Raw genomic sequence first — 18433 nt, 5'->3', positions numbered from 1 at the left:
CACTTGACTCCCAAGAGGGCACTGATTGCTAAACCAGACTCTTGGCTTTCTCTCTATCCAGATTAAAAGTCCTGAACAATTTGGGATCTTTCTTCAGTAGCATCTGCAGAGATTATTAAATTTGCTGTAATGTCACTGTGTTTTAAATAGCTGACAGTTGAATTAATGTTTTCAGTGGTAAAGAGGGCTAGGAAAACCAATCTAATTACCTGAGATTCTTAAAATTGCCTCTTGTAATAGTTGGATTTTCTGTTCACAGTTTATTCGAGATAATACCTGAATCGTGGTTTATGCGCTTTTGATAAAATTCTTATTTTGAGTGTTTTATTATAGTTTTCCACATCACTGTCTTTTACAAATAACGATTTTGTGGCAAATCAGCAAGTTTACTCAGAGACACTTGTTAGAGTATGACAGCTTCAGCAGCAGTCCGGTTGGACAGACTCCACTGCTCTTCATGATGGAGGCTCCATGTTGTTCAGGCTGGCTCCAGCTAAGGTGTTCACTGCCTCTGGTTCCAAACTTACCACTTCTCTGTCTCACTACATACCTTCACTTACCTGAGTCTACAGAATGAAATACAAAAAATCACACGGTAAAAAGGAAGTACATGAGGAAACTAATCCCTTCCTTAATTTGAACATCTCCACACTTAAATCCTTCATAGTTTGTCCTTAGACATAAAGTACCCAAATGTCCTTATGCATTTTGTAAGGTCTTTAATTAAGCCTTGTGCTTACCTACAAGTTAAATGTTTTAGTATTAGTTCTTCAGTATATTTTAGTAAACCATATCAATACTACCACAATTTCATTTTTAACTGCTGACAGCAGACAATTTTGCTTAACTAGAATTAGCCAACTCCTGGCAGACTGTTAGGAATATTAGAATTCAACTATATCATGAGAGTAATGATTAAGCTGGATCTTATCATAATGGCTTATGACATAAAGGTATCTCTAGTCGATGTTTAATGATGGTTTTTAAAAATGAAAGTGATATTCTTAAAATGTACACTGTTTTTTTACTTTTTGTTCATTTTTTTAATTTCTCCTTTGTAAAATAGGAGCTCCAACAGTTTATAAAAGGCTGTTTCTCTCAGAGGGATGCTTTACAGTGATCTCTTGAATTTGTAGTTGGTTGGCTGTTCAGTTGCATGGTTTAACAGACTGTGAGATGCTGTCTTATGTTTGCATTAATAATGATTAATTTATTCATCTTTAGACATGGTTAAAGAGTAGGATGGACTTCTAGTGACAAATCATACTGAAAATATGTCCTTGTGTTCCTTGGAAGACTTGGAATTCTTACATTACTTTCAACTGTCTCTACACTATTCTGAGATGCTTATCCTCAAGAGCAAAAGAAAGCAGTCCATATCTCTAGCAGTTTTTGAAATAATATTTAGTTGTAGTTATTGTTGAAGCAAGGGTATATCTTCCCTCTCTCAAATAATGTTAAAAACCTTATTAATTCAGTACCTGCACAATGGTTTGACATCCTGAAAGGTAGCATGCAGTAAACATGATTCATTCCATGAAGTGTAATTCTCAGATATAGTTCTGTAGTTATTTACATCTGTGGTAACATCCTGGTCTGAATAAAATTTATGAATTTTCAAGATATTTGAATGAACCAAAGTTGTTGAGCTGCCACATGATACTTTTTTTTCCCCCCTCTAGGTTGGTGATATTGTGATGGTAAAAGAAGATGAAACATTCCCATGTGACTTAATATTTCTATCAAGTAGTAGAGGAGATGGAACGTGTTTTGTCACAACAGCTAGTTTGGATGGTGAATCCAGTCATAAAGTAATGAAATGTTTTACATTTTCTTTTTAAGGCACAATTTGCTTTTAGGTTGGGTAAAATATACCAGTATATTTTACTGGTTTACTTTATATATTTTACTGAGAAAAAAATATAATCACATATTTGTGAACAGATGCACTGACATGTATAAGTTTTTGCCAGTTGAGTTTTTTTTTTTCTTGATGTTACCTTAATTTATTAAAAAATTCAAAAAAAAATTTTTTGCAGTCTGTGTATAGTGTAGGCATGTAAATGACAGAGATGATTCCCAAGCATTTTTGAATTTAACTGTTTTCATGTTAATCTGATTTATGAGTACACTGCAAGGTACCTGCAAATAATATATGCAGATACCCAGTACGGAACATTTCAAAGTGCTTCTTATTTGAAATATTAGTTCCTATGTAAAAGCCAGTATGCCATTTTTCACAATGAAACAGATTGTGTCTGCAGATAAATGCCTTAAATCTTTGTCCTTAATTGTTCAATGTATATACATCTTTTTATTCATTCCAGACTCATTATGCTGTTCAAGATACAAAGGCATTTCACAGTGAACAAGAAATTGATGCACTACATGCTACCATTGAATGTGAACAACCTCAGCCTGACCTTTATAAGTAAGAAAATAATTCTTAGCTCTTTCATTTATCATATTCTACCAATATAAGATAGAATTAAAAAGTCATGGCTGTGTCTTCATGGTTATATTGGACCCCAAAATGAGTCTGGAGTCAGTTTAGTCTTCCATCCATGCTCCTCTCCTGCAGGTAGGTGAAAGGTCTTCTCTAGGGCAGGGGTCTCCACAGTGGACTCCAAACAGCTCAGTGGACATGCAGGACTATTCACTGAGGTGTGTGAAGGAAATGTTAGAACTTAGTTGTAACTTAGTTGTAATCTGCTCTTACTTGTAGGACACTGTCCAATCTATTGTTCCTTCACTATTTTTTTGTATTTAAGAACAAAGGTGTGTTTAATTCAGCCCAAGGATACAAGAAAAACATGTGAATGATCACAAAACATTAAACAAAAATTTTCTCAGAAAATCTGTTCACATATATATTCCTTAAACATTTTTAAAGTGAGAGTAATTTGCTTTGTTTTTTGTATATGTGTGTGGCATATACACGCCTGTATACAAAGGGAATTACATGTCATGTACATTAAGAAAATGGTAATGTTGAGACATACACACATAGGAATATACCAGCTGCTATTAGCAGTAGCAATGTTGTTAAGCTACGTGTATATTTTCCTTGCAGATTTGTCGGTCGAATAAATGTTTACCATGATAGAAATGAGCCTACAGCAAGGTAAGGAAGACCCAGTATTTCTATACACTTAATCATTGTTAGGGCTGAGTATGTATCAATAATTAAAATTACATTAGTTTTACCAACTCTGGGCTGTCTTTTCTTGTTGATGAAATATTTTTCTCTTCAAAATTTACATTCTGTAATTTTGTACATCATAAATATTTCATCTTTTAACTTAAGACTAAACTGTCTGCAGTGTTGTGAGTGATCAAAAAGGCAACATCTAAGGAAATAGATTTTATATGAAGATCACTGTTTTCTCTACATGTTTCAAAATGAGATTGCTGATGCTGGCTTTGGATTGTGAGGTTATGATTTTAATTTTAGGCATCTGTGCATTTTCTATATCCTTTTGTATCTTCACTTAAAATCTTTACATACCATTAATTAATGAATTAATTTACTGAGTAAAACTACTTTCCTGTCTTTGGTGGCTTCCATTAAAGCCCATTGTCTCTTTCTAAATACTTGTATTTTGTAATGTTTATCTTTTGCAGGCCATTAGGATCCGAAAATCTGCTCCTTAGAGGAGCCACTTTAAAGAATACAGAAAAGATCTTTGGTAAATATTTGTATTAATTATTACTGAGGATGTTGAAATAATAAGCAAACATCAAACAGGCTTGCAAGTGGGGAGTTACTAACATGTGTATGATTTCTATCAAAACACTTGACTTAAAACTTCTTAATAAGGTTTACTGTTGCTGTAACTGCAGTAAAATAAGTATTAATGATGTATAACAACTGTAGAGATTTTGGGGAAGAGTTTGGTCTTCATAGATGATGAAGATGATGCACATTATTCATTTGAATATAGGGGTTTTGAACAGGCACTGTGGATTAATATTGTTGTCCCAAAGAAGTAGTTGATCCTGGTGAAAACTGTTAAATAATGTTTTGTTTAATCATCAGAATGGACAGATACTCCATTTAGATACATATATGGCTTATAAAAATACTACTTAATTAGTTCCTGACTTAAAGTTACTTTCTACTATCCAGTGAATTTGTGTGGGTGAATTGCCTTGATTACATGGAATTTCTTTAATATTTTAGCAGAATTAGGAAGCACAGAATGAAATAATTTTTTTTTTTGTCATTCTTCAAGAAAGACAAAGGGGAGGAGTGGTTGCATTGTTACAAGTGACTCCCTGCTGGTACTGAAAGTGTCAGGGATCCAAATCATCCGCTGTTGTACACTACCACACTTTAAGAAAGAACATCAAAAATAACAATGAAATACTCAGCCTAAAATATCAAAATCTGTCAGATTTTTCTGGCAAAAAGGATGAAAAGTATATGTTGATTTGGACTTGCCCTTTTTCTTTTAATTGGTATCTGAAATTGATGAACTAATTAGACTGCAATATTTCTTTAAACTTCAGGGCATGATTTTAGGATTGCAGTCAACTTGTGTATCTGGCAGAGATGCGTGAGCAGTTGTTTCTGATCTGTGTAACATATGCAGTGTTTGCCATTTACACTGAATGATCCATATCCAAAAAATGTATTATTTTAGCATTGTGCTGATTTACTCTGCACTTCAAATCCATTTTCTTGTTTAAATTTACCTCTACTTATTGTATTTAATATTCTGAGGGTTTGTCACTCAAAATGCAATTCTTGAAGAAGATCCCTCTTCATAAATTATTGCTATTTCCTGAAGAAAACTAAATCAGTAGCTTTCTTCTGTTCTTCTTGGGTTTATTCTTTAGTTTATCCTAGTTGGATTATCGTGCACAACATATTCCTTATGTTTTAAAATTAAAGCATAAAGAACAAAAAACCCACCAAACATCAAAATGCAAGGCAATGGGAAATATGATTCTAGCGTGAGGTGTAAATGCTTCTTTTAATTTCCCCCAAAATATTAAGTCATGTTTAGTGTTGATTATCATCTTGATTTGTATCCTTTTTCTTTAGACTACAGAATCTTTATAGATAGGGGTATAATAGTGGATGGGGTTTAATAATTTAGAGAATTGTGTTCTTATTCAAGTAAGTTATTGTACTTCGTAATCTTTAGTAAAACAAGTTGTCTAATTTCAGGTGTTGCTATCTACACTGGCATGGAAACGAAAATGGCATTAAATTACCAGTCAAAATCACAGAAACGATCTGCTGTAGAAAAGTAATATTTCAAACATTTATTTTGGGGTGGAAAACTGCATGTTTGAATGGTGTATAAAAGGGAATATTTTCATTTTGCTAAATGTATGTGATTTATTAGTTTTAAACAATGAAAGTAGAGGAACTTAAAATTTTCAGTTTTGCATGCTTCATTTTTGAACTGTGATATGAGTTGTATAGCCTCAGATAGATTAGGTTCTTGATACTAAACAGTTAGTATATATGAGAAACAAACCATCTTAATGCAGTGCTTACATTTTTGGGATAAAGTGTGCTTTGCTGTTCCAGCAGACTTTTCTTTCATTGGTTAGAAAATACCTATTGACTTTATTTCCAAGATTATCTGCTTCAGTATCCTAACACTGTTTAACCATATAATTAAATTGAATTTAGTAGAATTAATTCCTTTGGTATGGACCAACTGTAGTAATGGAAAGCCAATTTGTGTCAGGTTTTCCATGTGTAATCTAAAATTGTATGTTCTACGTAGGCAGACATATAATTTATAATCCTTATATTCAGGGGTAGTTATTTAACTTCATAGCAAATGTTAGGCTAAAACACAAGTAAGGTATTTTTGAATGAACTCTGTAGTTTGTGTATTAGTGGGATTTTTATTTATTTTTAATTTCTTTATTATTATTTTTTAGATCAATGAATGTATTCCTTATTGTATACCTCTGTATTCTCATCAGTAAAGCACTAATAAATACTGTCCTGAAGTATGTCTGGCAGAGTGAACCATTTCGTGATGAGCCATGGTATAATCAGAAAACAGAGCCAGAAAGGAAAAGAAATCAGGTATGGAAGTAAATTAAAATACCTAAAAAAAAATACCTAAAAAAAGTTTCATTCATTTGTAAATTTGTGAGACTCCTACTGAAAAGTATAAACAGCCTATGTGTTTACTAAGAATGGTGATAGAGTATTTGTGGAAAGCCTGTGATGGGTTGGGTTGTGATGGATTTTTTTTTTTTTATCAAGGATATAAAAGTTCTTTTTTGGTATAAAAATCCACATACAAATGTTCTGGATTTTCCTGCCATTGAGTTTCTAAAGAAAAGAGCTTGGGGAGAAGCATAGGACAGAAAGGAATCACCCAACTACTGGCTATCATGTAACCGGCAGCTGTTCAAAGGAATCTGCTGTAGGAATTGCTGTACAAGTACCTCTCAGAAGCTCAGTCTCATATAGTCTTGTAACTCTCTCATGAGTGTTAGAGACCAACAGAGTTGCTAGTGTCCCAACAGTTTTATGAGAGCAAGGACACTGTCAAGCAAATATATACTGAGCTCAGCCCTATGTTACGGAAGGCAGAATATTATTTTAGTAAATCATCCCGATGATGAGAAAAATTCCTCTTTACGCTAAATGATGCTGCTGCTGCCTGAAGGTTTTGTAATCTGTTAATCCTCAGAAGATTTACTGTGATTTTATGGTATTCTTCTGCTCATTTGGAAATATATCTTTTTATTGTTTTACTTGTACACGTGATGTCATTACTGTTCATATGCGGTCACTCTCATTAGTTGATCTATAACTTTACAGCAATAATGTGTAAGTGTATTCTCCATCTATGTATGTGTAAAATAAAATATGGAGTTAAAACTTCAAAAAAAATCTTCATGCAAAAATAACTGCTGTAAATCATGGAAGTAAACATTCTGTGCCAAACTATGAGATGTGAATGGAATGGCTTAATGTGGAAAACTTTAAAATACTTGCAAATGCAAGTAGCCACCTTTCAGTATTTGATGGTACATGAAGAATTATTTTTATCTTGGTTTTTTGACAGTTTCTTCAAGCATTTACAGACTTCCTTGCATTCATGGTTCTCTTCAACTACATTATTCCTGTATCCATGTATGTCACTGTGGAAATGCAGAAATTTCTTGGTTCTTATTTCCTTACATGGGATGAGGAAATGTTTGATGAAGACACAGGTGAAGGACCACTGGTGAATACTTCTGACCTCAATGAAGAGTTGGGGCAGGTAAATTTCACTGCATGACAACATTTTCAGCTATTTCCACTTTAAAAATACATTTTACTGACTTGTAGTAATTTTTATTTAAAAATTAATTGTCACTATATTTTTTGCAGCTTTAAAATGTATTTTCCTTGATTTCCTTTGATTTGATTTCCTCAGATTTTCAGAATAAAAAATCCTGATTTCTCAACTAGGTCAGTGGAGGTCAACACACAGCACAGAGTTTCTGAAAACACCTGTCAGCTACCATGCTGAGTATTGAAACATAGACAACTCTTACATTTAGCTTGATGAGTAATTCCTGAATACACTCCACTTAAAGCAATTTCACTCATTTCCATGAGTTAGAAGTACTATGTTACTCATTACAATAGTGCTTCCTAATTTGATTGTTTAAATGTATTTTAGAATTTCATAACTTTTTACTGCGTGGTAGCTAACCTAGGAAATTAGTTCTGTATTATCATTTCCTACACAAATAGTCCATTGTTTGATTTTTTTCAATATTATTATTGTACATTTAAGCACCATTTGGTCTTCAGGCCGAATCGTCTCACTGAAGTGAAATTATCTAGACAGGAAGTGTGTAATCTAAGCTAGAATTTTCCACTTTCACTGAACAGATGCACAGACACGCACACTCCTCTTACCTGGCTTAGGTACCTAGAACGTAGATACGAAAAGACACCAATATTATAGATCATTATAATGGTTAAATGTATTAGTAAATAATAATCACTTCATAAAGGTAGTGATTTCTCTCCTGTAACCATAAAGGGAGATTTATATACGCGTCTAAATTCCTTATAGTAAAAGCCAGATAAAAGAAATAGCCTTCTTGTCTGTTAGACTGATAGCAAATATCCAGACAAAAGTTTTATCTGCTAAAATGATTGTCTGACCTCCTGATTTTTTGAAAGAAATTCCATCTTTATTACTTTGCATTAACAAAACCATCATACTGACACAGATATGTACACATTTTGGATAAACTATTTAGGATCTCAGATGATTTTCATATGTTGTCAAATAAAATGAATAAAATTTTTCTACAGCTGAACTAGGTTTTTAGGTTTTAAGAAGCATTTATATCTATTTGGACAAAAGATGATGCAAATATTTTATTATTATGAGCAACCACTGTACCATCTCTTATACAGTCTTTGCAGACAAGGTGTTGATGTCTGTGCTGAATGAGCAGGCAGTGTTATGGATTGAAAGCTGGCTGAACAGCAAGGCCCAGAAGGTGGTGATCAGTGGTGTGAATTTTTGCTGGAGGCCAGTGTCTCATGGACGTAGCTCAGTGGCCAGTACTGGGTCCATTGTCTTCATTAAAGATCTAGATGATGGGGAAGGTGCAGGGGACCACTGTGTTGGAAGGCAGCTTTGTGGAAAAGGAATTGGGTATCCTGGTGGACCCTAAGATGAGCATGAACCTGCAGTGAGCCCTTGTGGTGAAGGCAACCAAAAGCCCCCAGGTCTACGCTGTGGGGAATGGTTCCAGCTGGGGAAAGAAGGTGATCCTTCTACTTTGTTTAGCTTTGGTGAGGCAACACTTGGAGTGCTGGGTCCAGTTCTGGACACCCCAGTAAAAGAGGGACCGCAATATACTGGAGAGAGACCACTGTAGGTTCATGAAGTTGATGAAGGGACTGAAGTACCTCTCAATGAGGAGAAGCTGAGACAGCTGGGTCTGTTTAGCTTGTATGACAAAATCTTTTAGTAGAACGTGTATCCAAAAAAGAACTTCCTTTTTTTCCAAACAACCCATCTTCCTTTTCTGAAAGAGCCTAGATTATGGAAGGTGTAGCCCAGTAGTAATTTCACTTCCATGAAGAGTACTTAGAAGATGTTCATATTCCTGCTGTTTTTAATTTGTGTTCATTTGCAGATTGAGTATGTCTTCACAGATAAAACAGGAACCTTAACTGAGAACAACATGGAATTTGTAGAATGTTGCATTGAAGGACATGTTTATATACCACATGTTATCTGCAATGGCCAAATTCTCCATGATTGTACGGGCATTGATATGATAGATTCTTCCCCAGGAGGAAGTGGAAAGGTATGATGACTCTTTCTAGGTCTGTTTTTCACAGTGAAATGTGAAAATTGAATTACGCTGATGAAGGGAATTGTAGAAATGTAAGATCCTTGAATTTTGGTAATCAGAGTACATATGTGCAGGAAATGCATGACAGCATGAACGTTTTCCTTTCCTAGTTTAAAGTAAGATTTACGTGCTTAATCAGAAGTTTCCCAACTTAATAAAACTGTAAGCTGGTTTCCATTTTACCTTGTCTACAATAAAGAAATCAAGGCAGGAAACTCTTGCGTTGCGAAAAGTGAGTGTTCAGTGCTTACACTCAGTCATCACTGACTGAAGGTGGCCATTGAAAGGCTTATGATTTAAACAAATTTACTTTTAAATGTGACATAATGTAGCCACATGTGAAACATATTACATGTGGTATGTATGTGCTTTGGCTTTTTTCTGTGAAAAGCAAAAGAGATTACTTGAAAGTTAAGGCAGCTTCATGTCAGTATCTGAGCATTGTGTGAATGGGCAGGATAACTGGACAGTATATTTTAAAATATATATCAATGCAATCTCAGATCATACTTTGTCCATTCCCTTCACTGTGGCAAGATAAGATCTCTTAACATTTGTAACTGTAAATCAGCAGACCTGTGATTTTCACTTAACATTTTCCCAGAGTAGTTGAGTTTTTGGCTTGGAATCACAGTGGCACAGACACATAACACTGCCTGCATGGGCTAGTAGTAATAATCAGTGACATTGCTGACCTCCTAAAGAAAAAGAATAATAATTCAAAGGAATACTTGAAACTGATGGCGCATAATAACAATAATTTCTTTTATTTATTAGGAGAGAGAGGAGCTGTTTTTCCGAGCTCTTTGTCTTTGCCACACTGTTCAGGTAAAAGATGATGACAGTGTAGATGGGTTGAAGAAGAGCCAGCTCTCAAGAAGATCTCGCATATATATATCTTCATCACCTGATGAAGTTGCTTTAGTTGAAGGAATACAGAGGTATGGATGTAACTAGATATTGTAATTTTTTAGTCTGGAGAATTAATTGCTGAAGTTCAAAGTTGTTTTCAGCACAAAAAAAAACTGATAACAAACATCAAATCACCTATTCATGATGATTTTCTTAAGATGCAGTCATGATTATTCATATTCATAAACTTAAAACAATTGTATTTTTCTCAGAATCTCAGTCTTAAATCTGTCTGGCATGTTAAACTGGATAATTACACATTTCTTGTTTGGATTCTCTTAGTGTGTGTTTCATTTTACAGACTCGGTTACACCTACCTGTGCCTGAAGGACAATTATATGGAGATCTTAAACCGGGAAAATAACAGAGAAAAGTGAGTGCTTAAAATACAATAAAATGTGTCTGAGGAAAGGAATTTTTATTGATATGTTTAATAATTCATTCTCTCCCTATATACTAATTTTATATTTAGGATAGCCACAAACGGTATGCTTGAGTAAGAAAAGAAGTGCTCTACTAGTATTTGTAATTCTAAGTACATCCCATAGTTTTATATTTCTGCTTAGTCCATTAATTTGACAGTATATGCAATAAGAAAAATGAAAATAACAACAGAAGTGTGGCATGGTGGTTCATAAACTAATCTAATAGCTACTAATAATTTTAGGAACTATGAATATTTTTCCTTTGTTGTATGGTAGCAATTTGTTTACAGAAAATGGTACTTGCCCAAAATGTATCACAGTTCACAGGCATAGGCCTGATCCAACTTTGTGTTAGAAATTGCTTTTATTGAAATAACCATTGTAGTCCTGCCCATATATATATATGTGTGTGTATTACTTAACAGCTGGCTGAACGTGAGCCAGCAGTGTACCCAGGAGGCCAAGAAGGCCAATGATGTCCTGGCTTATCAGAACTAGAACTGACACTGTTCACTCTGGAGAAGAGGAGGCTCAGGGGTGACTTTACCATCACACTCTACAGCCACCTGGAAATGAGGCTGTAGAAAGGTGAGGTGGGAGTCAGCTTCTTTTCCTGGGTGACAGCGATAGGACAAGAGGAATGAATGGCCTCAAGTTGCACCAGAGGAAGTTCAGGTTGGATATTAAATAAAAAATTTTCTCAGAAATCTGAGTGATGAGGCATTGGCACAGGCTATCCAGGGATGTGGTGGAATCACTGTCCCTGGAGGTGTTAAAGAACCATGTGGATGTGGCACTGAGGGACATCAACAGTGGGCATGGTGGGGTTGGTTAGTGGTTGGGTTAGAAGATCTTAGTGGTTGTTTCCAACCTAAAGGATTCTGTTACACTGTATGAATCCTGAAGAGAATGGAAATAATGATAAAATTTATATTTGTGCTGGAAAAGACAATAAATGATTAATGTATGCAGACTATTGAATGATGTAAAGAGCACAGCAGGAGCTTGTGTTCATTTTTCCTCCTAGGAAAAAAAGGAAGAGAGGATCAAATCATAACAGTGATGATCAATATAATACCGATAAAAAGAAGGTGTTTTTTTTTTCATTTGATTAAATTGTCAGTCTGCACTTGAAGAAAAACTGTGAAATTAAGTTGGCACATTTAGTAATAGTCAGTGTTAGTAGAATATTAATAAAAGACAAGTTCTAACACCATGCCTATGTACACACTATTGCTAGCAGTTTAGTTACTCTTTAAGCAGTGTAGTATTCTATTGTTTGAAGTGATTAGGAGCTGAGTTTCCCCCTTTCAATTATTGTTTGTAACCTGCTATTTCATTCTGTAGTGGTTCCATATTTTGTACTACTTAGCATAACCTTCCGTGTTAGCAGCAATTTTTTTCCACATTCTTAAAGCTGAAATAACCAGTTTACGTTTTTATGAGAAAACAGAGTTGTTTAAAAAATACTTTCTTTTCAGGTTTGAATTATTAGAGGTTTTGAGTTTTGACTCTGTAAGACGACGTATGAGTGTAATTGTCAAATCTTCAACAGGTAGGACTGCCATGTTGTTTCCTGTTAGATATATTTATCTCAGTTAAATGTATTTCAAGTTTATCAGAGTGTTAATCATCCGTGGTCTGTGTCCCTTTTTGTTAAATTAAAATGGAATGGGTACCAGCGTGCATGCAAATGTTATTAAAACTATTGACACAGTCATAAGGGTATTTCTCACCAATTTGAATTACATGTACTGTTTCTTTTAGGTGATATATTTCTGTTTTGCAAGGGAGCAGATTCTTCCATATTCCCTAGAGTTAAAGAAGGCAAAATTGACCAAATACGATCCAGAGTTGAACGCAATGCAGTGGTAAGATTCCAGTGGGCACTGAACTTTTACTGAACTGTTCACGTGCTATCAGTGTCAAAAACTTTAATTCTCCTGACCTCCTGATTGATACTCTTCCCAGGCACAGAGATTATTCTAAAGCAAGGCAAACACAGGCAGTACGTATAGCAAGCTGTGTTATTCCTTTATTTGAGGTTCAATCTCGTCTTCCCAATAGCAGTTGTGGTATGATAGAAATGTATTGAGTGTGTTGTACCAGGGTTAATATTTATTAAGAATGAGCACCAGTTAAATGGTGATAGGAGAAGTAATACATTTGAGATTGCAGAACTTCCTTTTTTTTATGCCATCTTTTTTTCCCTTACACTGTCTATGTACTCCCTTTTTTACATATCACCATATCCAAAAGTTTGATCTGGTCTGAAACACCCACAGCTGAATTCTAGTTTTCACATGACTGAAATGACACAGTTGGATTTTCACTTTCAGCCCTTACTGTGATGTGTTGTTCCTGTTCTTGTCCCTGTTCCTGCCATATCCCAGCATCAAAATCAGATTCTCCACAGCTACTATTTATATCATCATTTCTTCTGACTCATCCTGCCTCTTATAAAGATAGGAAAGGAAAGCTTCAGCGTGACTGTCTTTTCCCTGGTAACCCCATTCATTCAGTTGGGCGGCTGAGCTGTTTCTCATCTAGAAGACTGAAGTTCATTCCTCAGGTTGTAACTGTTTCCAGGGCAGAATAGAATCAAGCTGACCCTTGTTTTCTAGTCTATGTTATCCTATATTCACTTTACTATAAAAGTAAGCGGTTGAACTCTTCATGTTAATAGTAAAATCATTTAGATTTTTCAAATATTGCAGTGTAAACAGCAGCAGGAAATCTAGGAAGAGATTTATGAAGTGCATTTTGTTTCTTCTGATTACATTCTTTAGGAGGGGCTGCGAACACTGTGTGTTGCATATAAAAAGCTCACAGCGGAAGAGTATAGCAATGCACAGAAGATGCTCCAGAATGCAAAGATGGCCCTCCAAGACCGAGAAAAGAAATTGGCAGAAGTATATGAGAAGATAGAAACAGATTTTATTTTACTTGGTGCTACAGCTGTTGAAGATCGGTTAGTACTCTTCTTAGATTGTGTTAAGAGATGTTTCCTTAGTATAGTGTTTATAAATAACAGAATGCCTGGTAGTGGAAATTGTGGAAAGCTCTCTTGTAATTCTTTTTCTGTATTAGAGATACACCTCTCTATTTGAATGAAATTTATGCCTTTATCTTATTAAAGTTAGACATGGTAACTTTATAATTATTTAATTTAGTAAGAATAGGTGAGCGTACAAAGATCAAAATAAATCACTGATAATGTTCTGCTCCCTTAAGCATTTTAGATTCTTATATTTTCTTGGGGAAAATTCTTGGATCTGATATCCTTTATTGAATACTTTTATTATTTGGTAATGAAAAGGTCTTCATTTCCCATTTCAAAGTAATCCATGAATATCTGTTGTCCATTGACTTCCTCAGGCTACAAGAAAAAGCTGCTGACACAATTGAAGCACTCCAGAAAGCTGGAATTAAAGTTTGGGTTCTAACAGGAGACAAAATGGAGACTGCTGCAGCTACTTGCTATGCTTGCAAGCTGTTCCGGAGGAATACACAAATACTTGAGCTAACCACAAAGAAAATTGAGGAGCAGAGTTTACATGATGTGCTTTTTGACCTAAGCAAAACTGTCCTAAGACACAGTGGCAGCTTAACCAGGGACAGCTTTTCAGGGTAAGAGGTGAATTTTCAAACCATGAATAAATTTCCGTGCATTTTATAAATATTGAAACTGCCAATAACTTAAGACTAGCAATATACTGTTTCAGTTTCTGTTAGTGTGACTTATTGTGCAGCAACTATGTTTACTTTATATAGATTTAATTTTTTACGGTCATGGTTGTCTCTTTCTCATTACTGGTACTACCTTTCTGCTTAAAATACTGCAGAAATACTGATTATTGGTAAAACTGATAACACAGTGTTTCTAACTTTTAAAAAGGAAGCAGGTGTGATTTCTTTCTGTAATCAGAAATACCAGATGATATGACTTTCTTGATAAAACTGAGTCCTAAAGGAGCTATGCTTTGTTGACCCTAGTGCATAGTTTCAAGAGAAGATTCTGCTGTATTTACAGGCAGGTGACAGGCACCAGTACCAAGTGTTCTTTGTGCATAAAAATACTTAAAATGCCCTAAATATAAAGGTAAATTGTATGGAAAACATTGAGTTCTCAGTTTTTTGAATGCCAAATGAAGGAAAGGAATTGTGTGCAGAAATGATTTCATAGAATCATAGAATCACAAGGTTGGAAAGGACCTACAAGATCATCTATTCCAACCATCCTCCCTTTACCATACCTACAGAAAACCCCTAAACCAGATCTCCTAGCTCCCTATCCAGACACCTCTTGAACACTGCCAGGGATGGCGACTCCACCACCTCCCTTGGTGGAGCATGAAAGAAGACAGAAAATGGCATTAAAAAGCAAAAATGTTGATATAACATGAAGTTAGGCTACTTGAAGCTTGCTAGCAAACGCACATTAAATAGTCTTTTATGAAACTTCTTTGTGTATCCTTTAAATACATAGAAATTAGACTCAAAAGCATCCATATCATCATCAAAAGTTGTTATTGGCCTTTGAGATGAAATGGTATGTATTTGCTTTGTTTTTAATATGGAACCGGTTAGCAAGTTCATTTAATATGCATTTGAATAATAGTAAATTTGTAGTAAAGGAGCAACAAGTTAGTATGTTTGTGATACTTCAATAGAGAGGTTATAAAACTCTGAGCCTCGTGGCTTGAAAGTCTGGGACAGAATATTTGTGTATTCGGTTAAATATTTCTCTTACATTTCATATTTAAAAATAACTTACTGATTATCTCTGTATCATCCGTTCCACTTTCAGCTTACATTCTACAAGTTTTACAAGTTACATTTAAATGCCTTTAACTTCTTGTGCAATATCAATTTGGCATACATAAAAACTCATCAGAATTTCCTATGTTTGGCTCCAGAGGTGGAAAATGTGCAAAGATATTAATAGCAAGGTGTTCAAATTCAAGTTGAAGACCTTTCACTGTAATATGTCCAATGATCAGCACATTGTCTAGACTTCAAAGTAATGTATTTTTATTAGATGTTATGTTAAACTGATGGTGTTGCCCTATTTGTTCCAATAGTAACAAAGTGCTGGAAAATATCTGTAACCTATTTTAAAGTATAGTTTTCAGTACTTTACATTGTTTGTCAAAAATAGCTTGTGTTTTAGTAGGGAGGTTGGAGTTGCTTAAAATATGTTAAAGACTATAAACAGATGTAGTTTTTTTATTGGTCATGGTGAAATCACTTGTTGAAAACCCACGTAGAGTAGTATTACCTTGCAGCACTGAAACTGGAGCACAAATAAAGGGAGTGTATGTTTATACAGCACTCACTGGTGGGCTTGAGCCTGAGGCTACTGTGTAATTTTGGCAAGTGAAAGGGAGCTCTGGAATAATGCTTGTGCAGAAGTCTGTATTGCAGCACTCAATGTACAGCATCTCCCCCTGTTGTTCAGCCTGTTTATCTCTGCTAAACTGTGCTTCGTGCAACCATGGCTACACTTCTAGCAATGCCTGAATTAGCTACCTTAAAGTTTACCCAGGTCACTGTACTAAATGCAAAGCATACATCCTGTAAATGAAAACAGTGGCATTAACTCTTCAGGTCAGCTCTACAGTGTTGCCTTCAAAGTGTGGCTCTTTAAGTGTAGACCTTTGAGAAAAAGTACTATTTTCCTCATCAAAATAGATTTTGGAGCACCTGAAGCCTTTCTTATCTTTCTTTCCCTGTCTTATGGAATACTGATGTTCTCTCTGCAGTCCAGTTTACCTTAGGGCAATTCATGAAGCCCTTTTCACACCAACTCATACTCACTGTTGAAGTCACTGAGGTTTCACATTGCTGTAATCAAATGGGGGAAGAATCGAATGCTTTCAACATAAGCTCTAATTGTAAAATGTCATAAATAGCAGTCCTAAACAAGGAATTTCATTTCAAAATGTATTAATTATGGACTATTCTCTGCTCAGCATTTTTTCATTAGTTAATTTTCACAAAATAACTGTTGCCAAAATTAAAATACGTCTGAGAATTTTACAGTGACTCTTAGTTTATATTTTGTCCCCAAACAGACTTTCTGCTGATATGCAAGATTATGGTTTAATTATTGATGGAGCAGCATTGTCATTAATAATGAAACCAAGACAAGATGGGAGCTCTGGTAACTACAGAGAGCTCTTTCTTGAAATTTGCAGGAACTGCAGTGCAGTGTTATGCTGTCGAATGGCACCTTTGCAAAAAGCACAGGTTTGTATTTCTTCTCCGGTGTAATATGTGTATGTAAATATTAAAAGTTAAAACTTTGTATGGTTTATAATGACTTGAAATGTTAATATTTACATTAGTATCTACTAAAATGGAAAAAGCAGTAAAAAAAAAGAGCAGGGGAAATTTCTACTAGCAAGCAATTTAGATTATATTATGCTAAAATGGCACCCGACTGCATGCCTGCGTTTGATTTATGTACAAATTGTGCAAATTTTATTGTTGGTACACGCTGATAAGTGGGCATATTTAATGAACGGAACTAATTTCTTCCTCCTAACGTAACAAGCCTTGAATAGTCCGCTGACTGTTAATACAAGAATCTGGGATATTTACATTGTGGAGTGATACTAATTTTTTAATTTAATGTAAATAGGAAGCCAAAAAGGAAGAATCCAGTTAGAAAAAAAAAGTTTGTTATACAAGTACTTGCAGACTATTGAATACTAATTTTTATCCTTTTTTTTCATGTTTGTAGGAAAAAAAATTAGTACAAAGACCATCAGCCTATGATCTTAATGCCTAGTTGTTGGACTGGATAATAGTGCTTTTACGTCCTTTTAGAGGGTTTCTTACATAGCTGCATTGGTCATTTTTATTTAATTGTATACACTTGCAGAATTACCAACACACTGTAGACAAGAGTTTTTAACACTAATTTCTTTCCAGATTGTAAAACTGATTAAGCTGTCAAAGGAGCACCCTATTACATTAGCAATTGGTGATGGAGCCAATGATGTCAGTATGATTCTAGAAGCACACGTTGGTATAGGTAAGTGTGCTTTTTAGAAAAAAGAAAACCCTTCTTCAAAATGATGATCTCAATCAGATTCTGGCTTTTGTAGGCCATTTTTAGTACATTTACCTTGGGAATTGCATGAGGTACACCAGTGATTTCATAGAATATCTATGTCATAGCATTATTTTTCAGTTTTTCAAACCACTGTGTCTCTCAAATAGCTCTCCCATTATCAAACAGCTCCATCTCTTTTTTTTTTTTCTTAAAGGAATCATTGGCAAAGAAGGTCGTCAAGCAGCAAGAAACAGTGACTATGCAATACCTAAGTTTAAGCATTTGAAAAAGATGTTGCTTGTTCACGGGCATTTCTATTATGTTAGGATATCTGAACTTGTGCAATACTTCTTTTATAAGGTAGGAGAATGCTGATTGGAGTTATCTCAATTTCAAAAATTCACTTGGCACTATCAGTATATATTATGTATAATGTATGTCTGTAACATACAGTGTAGTGCATGTAGCAGTCAGTGGTACAAAAAAAGCAATAATTTGATTAAGAGGTTTTTCTGACTGACAACTACAAAGTTGAAATAGGATTATTGTTGTTAAGCAGGTCAGGAAGGGGAAAATCTTTTATATAAGTGTATGCTGTAATCTATGGTATGATTCAATGTGAAACTTGCCTTTCTCTCTCACAAATTCCAACTCGGAATATTCTATACTTTTT

The 18433-nt window shown here is 34.8% G+C and overlaps 1 protein-coding gene across 6 annotated transcripts in view; it reads left to right on the top strand.

The window, feature by feature from the left end:
* ATP11A (ATPase phospholipid transporting 11A) overlaps positions 1-18433 on the top strand; it is a 110620-nt gene that overhangs the window by 71555 nt on the left and 20632 nt on the right. For all 6 annotated transcript variants that reach the window (XM_032441999.1, XM_015849203.2, XM_032442000.1 and 3 more), the window contains exons 6-22: positions 1683-1811; positions 2328-2431; positions 3074-3124; positions 3625-3689; positions 5177-5258; positions 5908-6058; positions 7053-7250; positions 9139-9312; positions 10138-10301; positions 10574-10645; positions 12179-12252; positions 12465-12568; positions 13487-13668; positions 14076-14327; positions 16775-16949; positions 17637-17739; positions 17975-18120. In XM_032441999.1, coding sequence (XP_032297890.1) covers positions 1683-1811; positions 2328-2431; positions 3074-3124; positions 3625-3689; positions 5177-5258; positions 5908-6058; positions 7053-7250; positions 9139-9312; positions 10138-10301; positions 10574-10645; positions 12179-12252; positions 12465-12568; positions 13487-13668; positions 14076-14327; positions 16775-16949; positions 17637-17739; positions 17975-18120 — 2226 coding nt within the window. The remainder of the gene's footprint in view (positions 1-1682; positions 1812-2327; positions 2432-3073; positions 3125-3624; positions 3690-5176; positions 5259-5907; positions 6059-7052; positions 7251-9138; positions 9313-10137; positions 10302-10573; positions 10646-12178; positions 12253-12464; positions 12569-13486; positions 13669-14075; positions 14328-16774; positions 16950-17636; positions 17740-17974; positions 18121-18433) is intronic.

Source organism: Coturnix japonica, chromosome 1, assembly GCF_001577835.2.
Source record: "Coturnix japonica isolate 7356 chromosome 1, Coturnix japonica 2.1, whole genome shotgun sequence".
Taxonomy (NCBI): domain Eukaryota; kingdom Metazoa; phylum Chordata; class Aves; order Galliformes; family Phasianidae; genus Coturnix; species Coturnix japonica.
Note: the sequence above shows the minus strand (reverse complement) of the source record. Positions and strands in the feature narration are given on the sequence as shown.